General features: G+C 33.9%; 1 protein-coding gene across 1 annotated transcript; it reads right to left on the bottom strand.

Annotated features, from left to right (window-relative positions):
- Window positions 1–250: 250 nt before the first annotated feature.
- LOC143247918 (rho-related GTP-binding protein RhoE-like) lies at window positions 251–16,149 on the bottom strand. The gene is made up of 4 exons (XM_076496467.1): window positions 16,134–16,149; window positions 12,231–12,340; window positions 3,706–3,840; window positions 251–2,767 (listed from the first exon to the last, which is right to left on the bottom strand). Exons 1-4 carry the CDS (start codon window positions 16,147–16,149, stop codon window positions 2,531–2,533), a joined length of 498 nt encoding a protein of 165 aa, XP_076352582.1. The 3' UTR covers window positions 251–2,530.
- Window positions 16,150–16,741: the final 592 nt, after the last annotated feature.

Below are 16,741 nucleotides of genomic sequence, written 5' to 3'. Positions count from 1 at the left end.
GATAAATTGTTATTAACAAAAAACTGATGTTTGAAACATATTGCGTTTAGTTGTATGGCTTGAGTGAAGTAAAAACAGTTTATTAAAACCACACTGGGCTATCTGTTGTGTTTACCGCGACGAATCGAACGCTGGATTTTAGCGTTTTTCCGCTGTAGACTTGTCGCTGTCCCACTTATAGTTTCTTAAAGCATCGACTACGAAGACAAGTTTTGACTTTTATAATAAACATTAGGAATATTCTAGAAAAGTATTTTATTCTTAGCGCAAAAAAAAGCATCATTCCAAGTTATTACAAATTGTTTTTCAACATTGAGACATTCCATGACTTACAAAAGGAAGCATTACATTTCATGTTTAGTTTTTAGATAAGCAATTACAAATTATAAGCAACCATTTACTGACAACAGTATGCAGCATTGTTACAAGTTATTTTGAAGCTGAAGTACGTTTGATGTAACATTATTTTGAATCTAAGTTTACAATCATACAATGTATTAGTCACTAGCATTGGTAATATAAATAGAAATACACACGATCTCACCGATAGAGTTAGAACATTAAAAAAAAACAGTAAAATATTAACTTTAAAATATTATCACTTCCCATTTCTTCTCATTTATTTAAACCGTTTTCACAATACCCCATCTATATATCTATAAATATACATATATATATAGAGAGAAAGAAACGATTAGTTAATCATGTTTTAATAAACAGGCATCGAAAATTTATATTTTATTACTTAATAACATAAAACAATCCATTACGCCGTAACTTGTAAGAAACAGAACATTTGAAATAAGAATGTTTTCTCATTAATTTATTGTTACTTGCTAGCATTATTGTTATTTGAATAAAAGCAACTAAAGAAAAATAATATGTATTTAATCTGACTACCTGAATATGATAGTTTATTAGTAAATATATATTACCCTTCGTTCGACTACTGACATGAAGTCACACACAGGCAAAATTATACTGCGAATGTTCGAAAACAAAAAGAAGAAAACGTTTATTATTTTTTTAGATATTATATTTAGAGGTGTGTCGTAATCAATTTTAATTTCTTACAAAAACGCACAGAATTATAAGTCACGGTAGCACCGTATTATAAATTTACAAACACATACAGAAGAAACCCGAAGTTTTGTTTTTATGACATGGTATATTGGTTATATACTTTTTCACAATTGTTACAGTTGACAAATAATTCAAAACTGTGTAATGATTTCCTGGTGATCCACTTTAGGATCACTTTATTGAATGTGTTTAATACAGTGAATCCGGGATGTGTGCTTTTCTTATAGCAAAGCCACATCGCGCTATCTGCTGAGCCCACCGAGGGGAATCGCACCCCTGAATTTAGCGTTGTAAATCCGTAGACATACCGCTGTACTAGCGGGGGAAAAATCCGGGATGATAAAAATAAGTGTTAAACAGTTGTCATAAACTGTCTCATATCCTCATGATACAGAAAGAAATATAAAATAAACTCAAATGTATTGCAAGTCTATACTAAACCCTGATATATCTCTCTTAAATTAGTCACAAAAGTATCTTAAAAAAGTTTGATAATATTTGTTAAATTGAACAGTTCTATACTGAGATGTATTCTCTCCTCACATGAATTTTTTTCGTTACTGAAATACAATTGCTAAATGAAATAATATTAAACTCAGATATATAACACTTATTAAATTGCTGTTATATAGAAACATGAAGACAACGTAGAAGCTTTGGGGTAAGCTTAGCAATTTTGTGTGGCTTACTAAAATTTATTTAATACCACAGTTTCTTTGGTATTTATAGTTCGAAAATATCAGTGCCAAATGACTTTATATTAAGCAGACAACTTTAAAAAAAAACTTTGATTTAACCAATTGAACCAAAACAGTGTTATACAGCCTGTCGTGCACCAAAATCCTTTCTATGTTACTGCGTTTCATTTGCGTATATTTAACAAAAGCATCTCCACATTCTTTAACACGTCTAAAATTTACATAACATATTTAAAACAAACTACTGTAAATATGCTTTTGTATACGTCTATTATACGTATATTATCGTAATTATATTACGCTGTATTGTTCCTTGCATTACTCACAAGTGTGTAATTCATGTTTATCCATGTTGTCTGAAAACACGACCTTTTCATTCCTAACTGTTTGCGATATATTTTCAGTTTTAAGCTTTACTTTGGAATTTCGACGTTAGAAAGCTAAATTATTGATTTTGTTCTTTTACTTCAAACCTTCAGCTAAGTTTTTTTTTTTTTTGCTTTAGTATTTCCACTTTTAGAACAGTTGTTGACTATTTACGTTGTTATTCGTCCTAGTAATTAGTAGTAATTTTGGACTTTATGCTCAACAAGGATAGATACTAAAGGCATTCTGCACAGGACGATTGACTTGAGACAATTCCGTGCAATATGTTTTTGCCTTGAGAATCAAGTGACAAGTTCAGCAACCAAGCATGACAGATCACGTGACTAGCACTACATTTAGAAGATACAGATAGTGTTGTAATCTCACATCACTATACAGTTTTTTGTTCGATCTCGGAAGTCATCCTTTAAGTCGAGTTTAGACTTATATTTGGACTTAACGAAGGTAACATGAAGTGGAGCAGTCACGTGGTTTTTGTTGAGTTTGCCCAGTGCCGCCAGTGCTGCCACCTCGAAAGCGTCTCTCACGCTCCTTCCGCTGAGTTTGGATGATGTTTCCACGTAGGTGGTGGCACCAATCTGCCTTGAAACTGCTAACGCCTAGAGAAACAGTTAAAAGTTTACTGAACATTACTCCATTCTCAAAAATGAAATATTGTACTTTCATTGAAATAAATTCCTACAGTATTTTGCGATATATTCATTTCCTTTCACATACAAAAATCTGTATCAAAACAGTTCACGGTTTCAAAGAAATCTTAATTGGTTAAATTTCCATACATTGTAGGATAACTTGTTTATATTTAGGTATCTGTAACTCGTACTAGGTTTTGTTCTTTATGTCTACTCGAACAATATTCCATAGTTGGTTTTCAATTTTGCGCAAAGCCTCACGAGGGCTATCAGCGTTAGCCGTCCTTAATTTAGGAAAGACTAGAAGGAAGGCATCTAGTCATCACCACCCACCGCAAACCCTTCGGTTACCTTTTAACCAAAAATAGCGTAAATGATCGTCACATTAAAACCCCCCGCTGCAAGTATGTTTGGTGTAACGGGGATTCGAACCCGCGACCCTACGACTACGAATCGAGCTGCGTAACTACCTAGCCATGTCAGGCCATGTTCGATAGTAACAGATGGTAAATATGTTACTGACATGATCTCAAATGATCGTTAAGTATTTGCTAATCTGACAAAAAGTGTATTACTAACGTGACTCTTAGCTGCCCGACAGGTACATTATTGTCCTTTTACCCACACATCAGATATATTACTGATGTGTTCTTAGCTGACCAACAAATATTTGCTAATATATATGTAAAAACGGCTCGTTTGGGTTGAGAAAATGTTTTACGTAGAGAAGTGAACAACATTTCGTTAACTCTCTCTTTCTTTGTGAACCTGATGATGACCGAAGAAGGTCGAAACGTTGTTCACTTCTCTACGTAAAATATTTTCTCAACCCAAACGAGCCGTTTTTACATACATATTTCTCTACAAGTGGGTTTTCTCGATATCACTGATAAATATTTGCTAACCTGTTCTGAGCTCACAGGGGATTTTTTCAATTTGGCTAGCAGGGTTACAATGTCACTGTCCGTGCGAAGGTCACTTTGACAGCCACATAAGAGGACCGGTACATTAGGACAATGATCTCTGACCTCTGGATACCACTGAAACATAAGAGAAAAAGCAGATAACAGGTGAAAACAAATACATTTAATATGACATGTTACGTACAAAGTGCTTTAAACAAATGACGATTGTTAGCGTGATTACGTCTAATCCCGAAAGAAATTCACATTAATCAGATTCCTGAGAAACTCTCACACTATTCTGATTATTGAGAAACATTTACGCTAATCAGATTACTGAGAAAAATCACATTAATAAGATTCTTGAGATAGTTTCACACTTCATACATTGTTGCACAGATACCTATTCTGTAGCAGTAAAGGTACCGTTAAGTGCACATGAGAACATAAACACAAACTATTTTCTTCACACGAGGAGTTCACGCATATAATCTTAAACGCTGGAAATTGGTTAACTGACATAAAATTAGTAAACCTATAATAACAATGATAACCATCTTTTAAAGCTAACTCTACTGTGCAGAAGGTGTAGAGCTTTACAATAATTTGTTCGATATCTCAGTGATAAATCTTGGAAAAAAACAAAATCGATATTACTTTACAATATGACAAGAAATAGAGAAAAAAAACAAACATGTATGTTATCAGTAATGCATAACAAAGCTGAAACACTTGCAAATCTAAAAATATGGAATAGAAATAATAATAAAAGTTGTTGGAGCATATCAGAAGTGTGTGTGTGTTTTCTTATTGAAAAGCCACATCGGGCTATCTGCTGAGCCCACCGACGGGAATCGAACCCCTGCTTTTAGCGTTGTAAATCCGTAGACATACCGCTGTACTAGCGGGGGGCTGAGGAGCATATCTATGACGAAATGTTAGGGTGGAGTGGGTCCACAATGCTGGTGGACTGTGAGGATTAAAAACAAATCAGTGTAGCACAGAAACTTAGTTAATACAGATGTTATTTTTTGCTTTATTAAATATTGTCACATGGTGAGAAAAGTCCAATTTGAGGAGTTTTAATGCTAAAACTGAGGCACGATTCCTCGTGGTGGAGAGAATTTTGGTTGAATAGAGTCTGATTGCTTTGTATATTACACACATATGCAGTGTAAAAATAGTCTCAGTTTCTATAATAATACGCTATTCACGTGCCCCGCGTCCCATATCGCAACGTTCTTCTAATAATACCAGATCTTTCTATTTTAAAATAAAATTAGTGTGGGCTACTGAACTCGTCTATTTGCCATTCATTCTGCGTCACGATAGGACGTGATGACACATGTATACATACACGTGCAGTTCACAGTCAAGCATGCTTGATATTATGTTTCATTTCTGAATCACTGTTCAAGAGTTATTTAGAATTCGTCTTACATTTATAATTGGTGTTTTTCTCGATTTGAAACCACTCAAATTTGATAACACCTTTTTAAACTAAAATACACTCTCTGCGATTATCTCCTCAAGAGATTTAGAGGTAGAGGACTTTACACCAAAAATACTAATAAACTGGTGCTTTCACTACGGTGTAAAAACCTCATATTATTCTACTATCCTTCTTGTCTTCTATCTTGAAATAGAACATTAAACAGTAAGCTGTTTTCTGTAATACTAAAAATGTGTATAAACATCAATAATATTAAAACATGCATAAATAGAACGAACGGCTTTAAGTTTTTTGCTTTTCAAGTACAAACTTTTAGTTTATTGCTCCGTGATCTCTTTATCGATTTTAGATCGAATTACAGTTTTAGACTCCAGAGGTCAAACCCTTTCGATTGATGTATTTGGCAATGTCCAAAGTCTCATAAATTAATTTACTCTAATCCTGCGTAAAATAATTTAGGGTAGTTTGCTAAGATTCTGATTCGTAATGAAATTGGATCGGATATACGCCCCATCCCCACCCCGGTATTGCTGACGCACAAAAATACAGCTAATGAAAAGGTAAAGAAAGGTCTCATAGGTTAATTTACTCTAATCTTACCTAAAACTGATGATTCCTTCTTGTTTAATTAAATAGCTGTTTCCATACTTCAGTACATTATTTCTTGAAACGTATTTTGATGTTACGTGATGAAATCATTCTTGTTAGGGCTGTACGCACTAGCGATTTTATTTTAAATTGTTGTACGTGCTGAATGAAAAAGTAACACACAGCGTGTGGTCTTTTAGTGGTTCGAATTACCAATATAAAGAAACTGGCGGATTAGGCCTTTTCCTTGTTTATTACGTGTAATATTGGAAAGCTAAGCAATAGAAGGACATAAACTTGTATCGTATAAAAACTAAACAAACTGGACAAAGTACAACGCAATTTATACCTATAAAGTTTTTACAATATTAAACTTTCGATGTTGCAGAGTCGTATGGGGAAAGTGTTGAGTTTAGAAACGAAAAACAAATTTCAACAAAAATTATGAGGGAAGTAAAATTTCTCCAAAAAATTCGTTTATCTCCAAGAGTAGAAATAAATGTTGCAGCAAATAAGATGTTTTACTTAAAGGATTTCTTTTTGGAAGATATGAAATAATTTGCTTAGAATTGATTTAATACGAGTTATTTGACGAGCTGGCCAAGAAAACGATTAAACATTTTCTAGAATTGGTTTAATACACTCTTATATATATTAACCCTAGTGAAGCCTCAAAAGCCCTAATGAAGATATAAAAATTATTTCATAAATATCTGGAGTGTAAAAACTGTTCTTCTAAACTTAGGATCAAATACGGTGGATCCTAGAATAGTTTCCATGTTAAGCACTTATGAATACCCTTGGGAGATGCGTTGTTTCTTACCATACGGATTCAGACACTTAAGGTATTTTGGAAAGAGATCTTTCAGAAAAATGTTTGAGAGTTCATCATAATTTTAATATACTACGATTTTATGCACACAACGACGATTCGAATTGATTCGTGATGATTATAGTCTGTGTAAAGTGAAATTTCGTAGCTGTAAAGATGTAAATATTCACTTACGAGAATTGTATCTTGTTTTGTTTTTTTCAAATCATACGACGAATCATCAAATACTTGTTTTGCATAAAAATGAACTGAAGGGAATAATTTTTCTTATTTTGTATCACTGTCCTTTGCCTTGTGATAGATAGAGTATTAAAAATATTAATTATCTTCCAACTGTTTTGTGGCGTATAACTGACAGATAATTATAGTAATTTTATTTGGTGTGAGAAGGCGGATAGACTGCTCCTTCTTTTATAAAGGCGTCGACAGAGCGTAGCGTGCAAAATTAATTAAATCAGGTTCATAGATCGAGCGTAGCGTGAAAGATTATTAAGTCAGGTTCATAGACAGAGCTTAGAGTGCAAAATTAGTAAGTCATGTTCATGGATAGAGCGTAGCGTGCAAAATTGGTAAGTCAGGTTGTTAACTACATGGCTGTAAACATAAAAAAAAACAGTTGAAAACTGGACTTTTCGAGCAAAAGCAGAAAGTGGTTAAAACTGTTGTTGCATCTGTATAACTCTTTAACATATTAGTTTTTATTACATATATTTCGTTAGGAAGAAAAGCATTTGTGAAACATGAGAATTCGTGTCCACATTTTAATAATTTGTTTCTGTGCAATGCCGTCCTTTACGAAACTAAATGGCTCGGCATGGCCAGGTGGGTTAAGGCGTTCGACTCCCGATCGCACCAAACATGCTCGCCTTTTCAGCCGTGGGGGCGTTATAATGTGCGGTCAATCTAACTATTCGTTGGTAAAAGAGTAGCCCAAGAGTTTGCGGTGGGTGGTGATGACTAGCTGCCTTCCCCCTAGTCTTACACTGCTAAATTAGGGACGGCTAGCGCAGATAGCCCTCGAATAGCTTAGCGCGAAATTCAAAAAACAAACAAACAAATAAACGAAACTAAATATTTATATTTCTGAAACACGATAATTCGTGTTCACATCTTATTAGTTTGTTTATGTGCAATGCCGTCCTTTACGAAACTAAATACTTATATTTCCGTGTGTGTGTGTTTTCTTATAGCAAAGCCACATTGGGCTGTCTGCTGAGTCCACCGAGGATAATCGAGCCCTGATATTAGCGTTGTAAACCCGTGGACTTACTGCTGTACTAGCAGGGGCCTTATATTTCTGACACATGAGAATTCGTGTTCACATCTTATTAGTTTGTTTATGTGCAATGCCGTCCTTTACGAAACTAAATACTTATATTTCCGTGTGTGTGTGTTTTCTTATAGCAAAGCCACATTGGGCTGTCTGCTGAGTCCACCGAGGATAATCGACCCCTGATATTAGCGTTGTAAACCCGTGGACTTACTGCTGTACTAGCAGGAGCCTTATATTTCTGACACATGAGAATTCGTGTTCACATCTTATTAGTTTGTTTCTGTGCAATGCTGTCCTTTACGAAACTAAATATTAATATTTCTAAAACTTGAGAATTCTCTTTCTTCTGAAAATTAGTTTTAAATGTATTAAAACGAAAAGATTAATTGATAGTGTAATGCAATTAGGATATATAATGATTATAATACGGGCACAATGAGAACAGTTCTGATGGGACATTAATTAAAATATACGAGTAAAAATGGAGAGAATACAAGGTCATATTATGTAAATTCAAAAGAAGTCGCTTTATTTCTAATTTATCAGTCTGTTGTTCAAAGTAGATTTTTATAAGAACAAAAGTTAAATTTTAATATTCTCTAGCTAAAAGTGGTAAATTTTATTTTGTTTTTTGAAATAAATCTATATATTTGTTTTTGAATTTCGCACAAAGCTACTCGAGGGCTATCTGTGCTAGCCGTCCCTAATTTATCAGTGTAAGACTAGAGGGAAGGCAGTGAGTCATCACCACCCACCGTCAACTCTTGAGCTACTCTTTTACAAACGAATAGTGGGATTGACAGCCACATTATAACGCCCTCACGGCTGAAAGGGTGAGCATATTTGGCGCGACGGGGATGGGAACCCGCGACCCTCAGATTACGAGTCGCACGCCTTAACACGCTTGGCCATGCCGATAAATTTATGTAAGGGACTCATAAGTTTACTTTAAACATACTCTCTCCTGTAACTGTAGAGGCGTTATAATGTGTAGTCAATCCCACTCTTTGTTGGTAAAAGAGTAGCCCAAGAGTTTGCGGTGGGTGGTGATGACTAGCTTCTTTCCCTCTGCTAAATTAGGGACGGATAGCACAGATAACCCTCATGTAGCTTTGAGCGAAATTCAAAAACAAATTTTTTTTTACTTCCCACCCGTTGTACTGATTCACAAATCAATTATCGTAACAAACATAGCGTTAAACGATACATAAGATTAATCAGAATTTAGCTATTGAAAAATAACAAACGTCTTTTACTTCAATTACTGTTTTTCTTTTAAACACAAAATAGTACAGGTAACTGTTCTGTGCTCTGCCCATAAAGAATAGCGAAACCTGAGTTTCTTGTTGCTTTTAGAGCGTAATGAACCTGAAGATTTACCGCTCAGATAGCACGAGCTCACTGCAAAAATCAAAATAGTAACATTCTATAAGAATGTTCAGATCATAAAGAATCAAAATGGCTGCCATCAAAATGAAAATAAGTAAGGAACTGTTGATATCTGACTTAGATGCAAGTATAAAAAAGTAAATATTTATAAAAATACCTTGAAACTAGTTGTGCTCAATCGTAAGAGTACTCTCCAGACTGTTTTGATGTGATGGATACATTGAATTATTCTCTGATAAGAATGTCGCTCTGAAAGTTGTGCGTAAAAGGATAAAATATTAGTAAGGCCTATTTTTTCAGGCATTATTGAACCTAACTGCATTTCGATGTATGATGTTGCTCTTACTAACCGTGACCTTATTATATCTGTATATCTTGGACTATCATGGCGATGAACTACTCCTTGGATCTCATCCATGTTGAATACTCTTGAGATAAGCTTCGTGATTGAACCGACTTCTATCTCACTCATAGATACAATGGACTCTATCCACAGATTTGATATTGTATGGCTGAGTTGGTCAATACGAATGAACGTTATTATTATCTTGACAACTCTTTGGGAAATAATAAACACTCATTTTTTACAACTTTCAATGCAGTAAAAGAGCCACACATTTTGAAACCAAGCATATCCACTCCACTGAACCAAATATTCTATTTTTATTTTATTTTGTTAGGAAACGTTTTTGAATAATAAATAGAATATCGCAAATCGAATGAAGTTCGATTAAATGAAATATACAAGCTTACAGCAATTTTTCCCGTAACCATGGGAACGTATTTATTACGATATCATAGAAATTAAGAGCATACGAAAGTACTGGAGAGAAATATCAAAACTTTTGTTAATGTTTTGTTAATGTGCTTAACAACAGAAATCTTCAATTAAAACATTACTGAACCTAGATGAAAGAGGTTAGGCCTATGGGAAAGGAAAGTTTAGGCACTGTTGCCCAAAAAGGAAAGAAAATACTTACGTCATAATTTAAATTTTCAGTGAACTGTTTTCATCAGATATCAAAACTAGAGTTAACTTTAAATAAAACTAATTTTAAATCTAAAATGAAATTTTACTTAACATGATGTGATAGTTTTCACTCTCTGATTCATTAAATATTGTATTAAATATTCTTATGTTTTGTGTGTGCGCGCATTTTCGTATTGTAAGGCCACATCAGGCTATTTGCTAAGTCCACGGAGGAGAATCGAGTCCCTTTTTTGTTTTGTGCGTGTGTTTGGAATTTCGCGCCAAGCTACTCGAGGGCTGTCTGCGCTAGCCATTCCTAATTTAGCAGTGTAATACTAGAGGGAAGACGGCTAGTCATCACCACCCATCGCCAAATCTTGGGCTACTCTTTTACCAAAGGATAGTTGGATTGACCGTCACATTATAACGCCTCCACGGCTGAAAGATCGAGCATATTTGGTGGGACGGGGATTTGAACCTGCGACCCTCAGATTACGAGTTGAGTGCCTTAACCACCTGGCTATGCCGGGTCAATTAAGACTTAAGAGCAATAAAAAAGAGAGCATAGATATTAATCTACGACATTCTTGAGGTTAAATTTAAATTGAGAAATTCATAAGGTTTGTGTATTTTCAGAAACGTGCTATGAATGCAATAAAATCTAGACTCGAGTAATCTATATAACTTATAAAGTTAATATTACTCTTAAACCTTATTGATTCGTAATTTTTATCACATACTTATCATGAGGAGGAGGCTTAGTTGCAGAATAGGAGAAAAAAACAAATAATTTGTGTAATTTTTGAAAGATTAATCTGTTCCGCATGAAATTATGCGGACCAATATAACGATAAACCCGTGTAAATTTATATATTTATATAAATATCAAAAATTAACCAATCAACGTATCTGGATATTATGTGACGAAATCATTTTGAAATGCCATATAAGGTCACACCAGTAAGTAATAATCTTTTTAACAGTAGTCACCTACATTTGTTTTTGACGAACACGTTGCTTTTACCCGTGAACAAGGCCATTTTGTTTGTAGCCATAACTTTGAGAGTGATGACAACCTTTCATCAGAGGCACAAAACGGTATAATGGATAGCACACTAAATAAATTATGTAAAGCCCGACAACACTACAGAAAGGGTGTATAACATTGTTGTAAGTACCTCAATATAGCTATTACACGAGTCGTATTGTACTTTCTAAGGTGATGTCGGGCCTAAAGCAAGTTATTTAATGTTGGATCCATTAAATTGTTTTGTCCCTCTGATAACGCTTCAAATAAATATTTAGCTGTTGCTAAAATAAACGTGATCTTCGTATATGATCACCTAAATTATCTGATGGCAAGATGGAAATAAAACGTTTCGTTAAAGTGACACTTATTATAAACCATATAACATGAAATCCATTCTACATAATTTGGTATTCTTTAATATTCGTTTACAAACATTAAACTGGGAAAGGAAGCAAAACGGGGAAAAATCTCATTAAAACTTAATATAAATAATGGATTTTCTTTCAATAACAGAAACTTCAATGCTTTGAAGTAATAGTTATAACAAGTTTACTAAGTATCTTTCAAAACGAAAATTATTATAAAGAAAAGGAGTTTTTATTTTCAACAAAGTATAATATTAACTACTGTAGTTTGTAACTTGGAATCACAGTTTTTAATGATTTTAAATATAATGCAAATATTAAAAATTATTCATATGATGGGATATATAATACACTCATAGTTCCACTTTAAAAACAGGCAAAGTATAACATCAATAAGAAATATTTTTCACCTTTAACAAGACCAGGTAACAAAATTTTATAAAAACAAAACCCTTTCTAGTTGAAGAATTTATGTTAAAAAGTACCAAAGAAGTAAACAAAACATTTTTAAGTAGACTTTGTTAATTAGCAGTACCATTAATCCTTATCTTAATGTAACAAGAAATATTTGCATTAAAATCATCGCTGAAAGGCTAAGGAATAACTAAGGAAGTCTTTTTCTACTCACTCGATACACTGTGTTTTCTAGAGAGTCGGGCTCACTGATGAGGAAACACAAGAAAAAGACGTTGGCATCTTTAAACGCTAGAGGGCGCACAGTATTATAAGCATGAGCACCTGCAAAAATAAACATAAAACTTAAAAACGACTGATTATCAGAAATGTTAAGTTAGAAACTTTTCAATTCAAAGTATTCTGTTACAACATAAGTAAGTTAATCATTTATACAAACAATTGGTGAGTATGAAATTTGGTTTTACTTGCTGAAGGTGACTCCACATTCAGAAATTGCACATACTGAGTTGAATATATTTTGTTCAGAAAGATAAAATATACTGGGAGATCACTTCGAATAAGTTCCCATTCAAGTATATGAAGGAATACAACTAACTTATGGTAGAAGTTAAACAGTAATACTAGGAACTTGATAATTTATATTTATGGGAAGGAAGAAAATTTGACGGGTAATTTAGAAATGTTTTCAAGCAAAACTATTTATACGTTACATTCAAATTTTATTGCAACTGGTTTGTTTTGTTTTGAATTTTGCGCAAAGTTACACGAGGGCTATCTGTGCTAGCCGTCCCTAATTTAGCATTGTAAGACTAGAGGAAACGTATCTAGTAATCAACACCCACCGCCAACTCTTGGGCTATTCTTTTACTAACGAATAGTGGGATTGCTCGAAACATATAACGCCGGGGATTCAAACCCAAGACCCCCAGATTACGAGTCGAGTGCACTAACCTCCGGGCCTTATTGCAACTGGGACAAGCCCTTCATAGATTCAATGACCTAAAATTAAAACTTGTACAATGAATGTGCGTCTTTAAGCCCATTTTTAAACGAATAACGACTGTATATGCTCCTTAAGTCATAATATTGCTACTAAAATCCAGCGAAATATCGTATATAAAATGAGATTCTTATTGCTCTGTTCATATTCTCCAAACTTTATCATTCAATATAAATATAACTTTATGATAATATGTTAATCGTGAATTTCCTCTGCTATTTTAGCAAACAAATTAGTCGCGCCCCCTGCAAAATTAGGATCTTAATTAAAACAAGAATATCAATGGCCACAACAGAGTCATATATTATACGTTAGGCGTGAGAAGGTGGCTACAGAAACAAAAAAAAATATATAGACGTCTTGTCTAATTAGTTTTGAGTTCATTAGAACAAAAATAGTTTTAGGAGCATAAAAATTAATTAGGAATGTACTTTGAGCAGTACAACGGAAATTAATTTACTAAGCCTTTATGTGCCTTTGTGGAATGTGCTGTGCTTTACCAGAAACATGTAACTAAACACGTGAAAAATAAAACCTAGTCATATTTAAAACTCCAGACTTTTTAATCTATGATACATAAAAATGTTAGTAATAAAGGCAACGAAAAGTAATACAATTAACACCAGTATATTCACAACAAATTGGAATTTGTCATTTCAATATCTCATCAGCTAAAAGCAATTTTTTTTGTCAAAAATATACTAATTCATTTAAACCAAAGAAACTGGAATGTCAAATTAACTAATACAATGATTTACAAATTAATAATTACATCTATTCAGCAACTAAAATTATCCAAATTAAAATTATAAAATTATCTAAGTTTTCGAAGTTTGACAAACTCGCAGTAAACATAGAAGGGTAAATATTTAGTTATAATTTTCAATCCTTTAATGATGGTGGGTTTTATTGTGTTGAGTATCATTACTCTGTAAGCTGTTTGGATAAATTCAGTTCATAAGAAAATGAAATGATATTAAAGTTAGGTTCTGTACTGACAGATCTTTTGACTGCACAGTCAATAAGATCAAGTCCCATGATAATAGGAAAGCTATGTTTTGATACTTGAAATACTTTTTAGTGCACGTCCACACATTTATCTGTCTGTACTATGTTCACAGTGGGTAATAGAGCCTCAGATCTTACTTACCACAGTAGCTCAGTAAACTAATGGCTAATCCAGTAAGGGACTCAGAATATAACGCTGTGAGCTCAGTATATAGCACTTGATGTTTATTTACGTGACGGTTAATGAAGCCATAAAGGTGGCCCTGTGGTTAAAGTGCCAACATGGCAAATTCGAGGGTTTGTGGTTCGGGAATCATTGGCGTAAAAAGACCTTCCGCAGTTTAAAGAAGTCAATGTCAATTCAGGCAATAAGTGTATCTCAGAAACTGGTGGTAGTTGCTGTTGATTAGCTGGCTTTCATCTAGTCATTCAGCTCAAAGTTAGAGATGACACATACCACTTGTATAGTCTTACGTGAAAATCCCAAATAAAAACAAAAGCCGAATACGATGCGTGAGACTGCGAGAAAGTATTACGACATATAAAATAGTACCGAGAACTGGCGACATACGTTTACCACTGTTTTGTACTCTAATGAACAATATTTTATTCAACAATGCGACTATCTCTTGAAAGCAGTGACCATTAAATCAGTTTAGTTTAACAGACTCTGGACAGAGATGACCTCTCGTCCAACATTGTCACATGTTCAATACTGAGCAGTTTCTACGTAAGTTTCGTTAATAATCAGTTCATAACAGGTTTTGGATTTCTTATATAATGATTCATGACACGGAGCTTTCCTAGCCATTTGGCATACTCGATTAATTACTTTATGAATTATGTTTTTGTTATTTTGATCTATGTAGCTAATAATACTAATAATATTTCAACAGTAATCCTCGCCTGTACAGTTTTCCATTTAGAGAAACAAACAAAAAATATGAAAATGTAAATGAATGTTTCGAACCAGAAAAGTAGTTATAATTTATTTATAAACATAGCAACAACCATATTTATTTTGTTTCTGCTACATTATTAGATATGAAGGTTCAAATAAATATTAAACACCGAGTTGCTTCACATCCTGCTCGAATGGAGTTTCACATTCTAATCAATCGAGAGAGATACAGTACAGAATCTAGTCGCTTTATACCTTGTCACTCAGAAGTCGATTTAGGGCTACCTTGACGTATAAGTCATAACTTGAAAACTCCGGCCGTAATTTCACATCACCGTTCTTTGCAGTAAAGGGTTTTTAAAACTGTCTAAAAGCAAAGTTTTACGAATTGTATAAAATCTCTAATTTTGTGTTTTTGTCCCAGAAGTAATAAGGCCCGGAATGGTCAGGTGGTTAGTACACTCGACTCGTAATCTGAGGGCCGTGGATTCGAGTCCCCGTCACACCACACATGCTCGCCCTTTCAGCCATGGGGGCGTTATAACGGTCAATCCTACTATTCGTTAGTAAAAGAGTAGCTCAAGAGTTGGCGGTGGGTGATGATGACTAGCTGCCTTCCCTCTAGTCTTACACTACTAAATTAGGGACGGCTAGCGCAGATAGTCCTCATGTAGCTTTGCGTGAGATTAAAAAAAATCTGTTTCTTCAAACAATTAAGAAAAAAAGAAGTTGTTTTGAATTAAGCACAAAGCTACACAATGGGCTATCTGTGCTCTGCCCATCACGGGTGTCGAAACCCGGTTTCTAGCGTTGTAAGTCCGCAGACGTACCGCTGGGGGGCAAAAAAAAAAGAAAAATAGAGTGGTATATGCTTTTTGTGCTTTTATTGGAACATAACAGAAACAGTTTAATCCAGTTATCGATGGTTTTACTGAATCGATTACGTAAAAGATTATGGATACAATGAGGAATCGTGGTTGAGCTTCTGTGTTCAACCAACCGCAGCCCTCGTGTTTTCTTTGCTTGTTGTTTAATTTTCCGAGTTTTATGAGCATGTCCACACGACGCAAGAGAAACTAGTTGCCATCCAAATTGTTATCGTAATTTCTGAGGATATACTCAGAGGATATATTTACTTATTATCATTCCTGAGGATATACTCAGAGGATATATTTACTTATTATCATTCCTGAGGATATACTTACTTTTCACGTGCTTCATTACTGAAAAACACCGAGTTTATCGACCGAATGTTCAGTGAACATTGCGCATATTAATAAAGATACTTGCTTTTCTTTAATGTAAGCGTAGAGCATTTAATTCGTTTCTCCTACATCGCTTGTGATTTTTTTTACTTTGTTCCCTTTAATAAAATGTTGTTGCTGATTTTATTTTCGACTTGATGAAACGATAATCAATCATATACATTCACCGAGGTACTAAACTAACGCTCTTTGATGTAGAGAACCGGCTAAAAAATATAAAAGATGAAGATATCTCTAATGAAGAAACCAGTGGTATTAAACGAAATATTTATGAATCGTACAGTTGCCTCTGTTGTCCTCAGTTTTGTGTGTACGGAGTACGGACGGTTTTAAATATATGTATATTAATCTAACAGATGAACATTTCATGTTTTTAAATACCATGACATCCTATAAAAATAAAAGATAACTACGAAAAACAACTACTGTTATATATGTATGAAATAGACTTAATTATGAAAAACAACTAGTAATGTATAGAAAGTGGAGTTAATTATGAAAAACAGCTACTAGTACTGTATAGAATTTGGAGTTAATTATGAAAAACA

Source organism: Tachypleus tridentatus, chromosome 3, assembly GCF_004210375.1.
Source record: "Tachypleus tridentatus isolate NWPU-2018 chromosome 3, ASM421037v1, whole genome shotgun sequence".
Lineage (NCBI taxonomy): Eukaryota > Metazoa > Arthropoda > Merostomata > Xiphosura > Limulidae > Tachypleus > Tachypleus tridentatus.
This window is presented reverse-complemented; position numbering and strand designations above follow the sequence as displayed.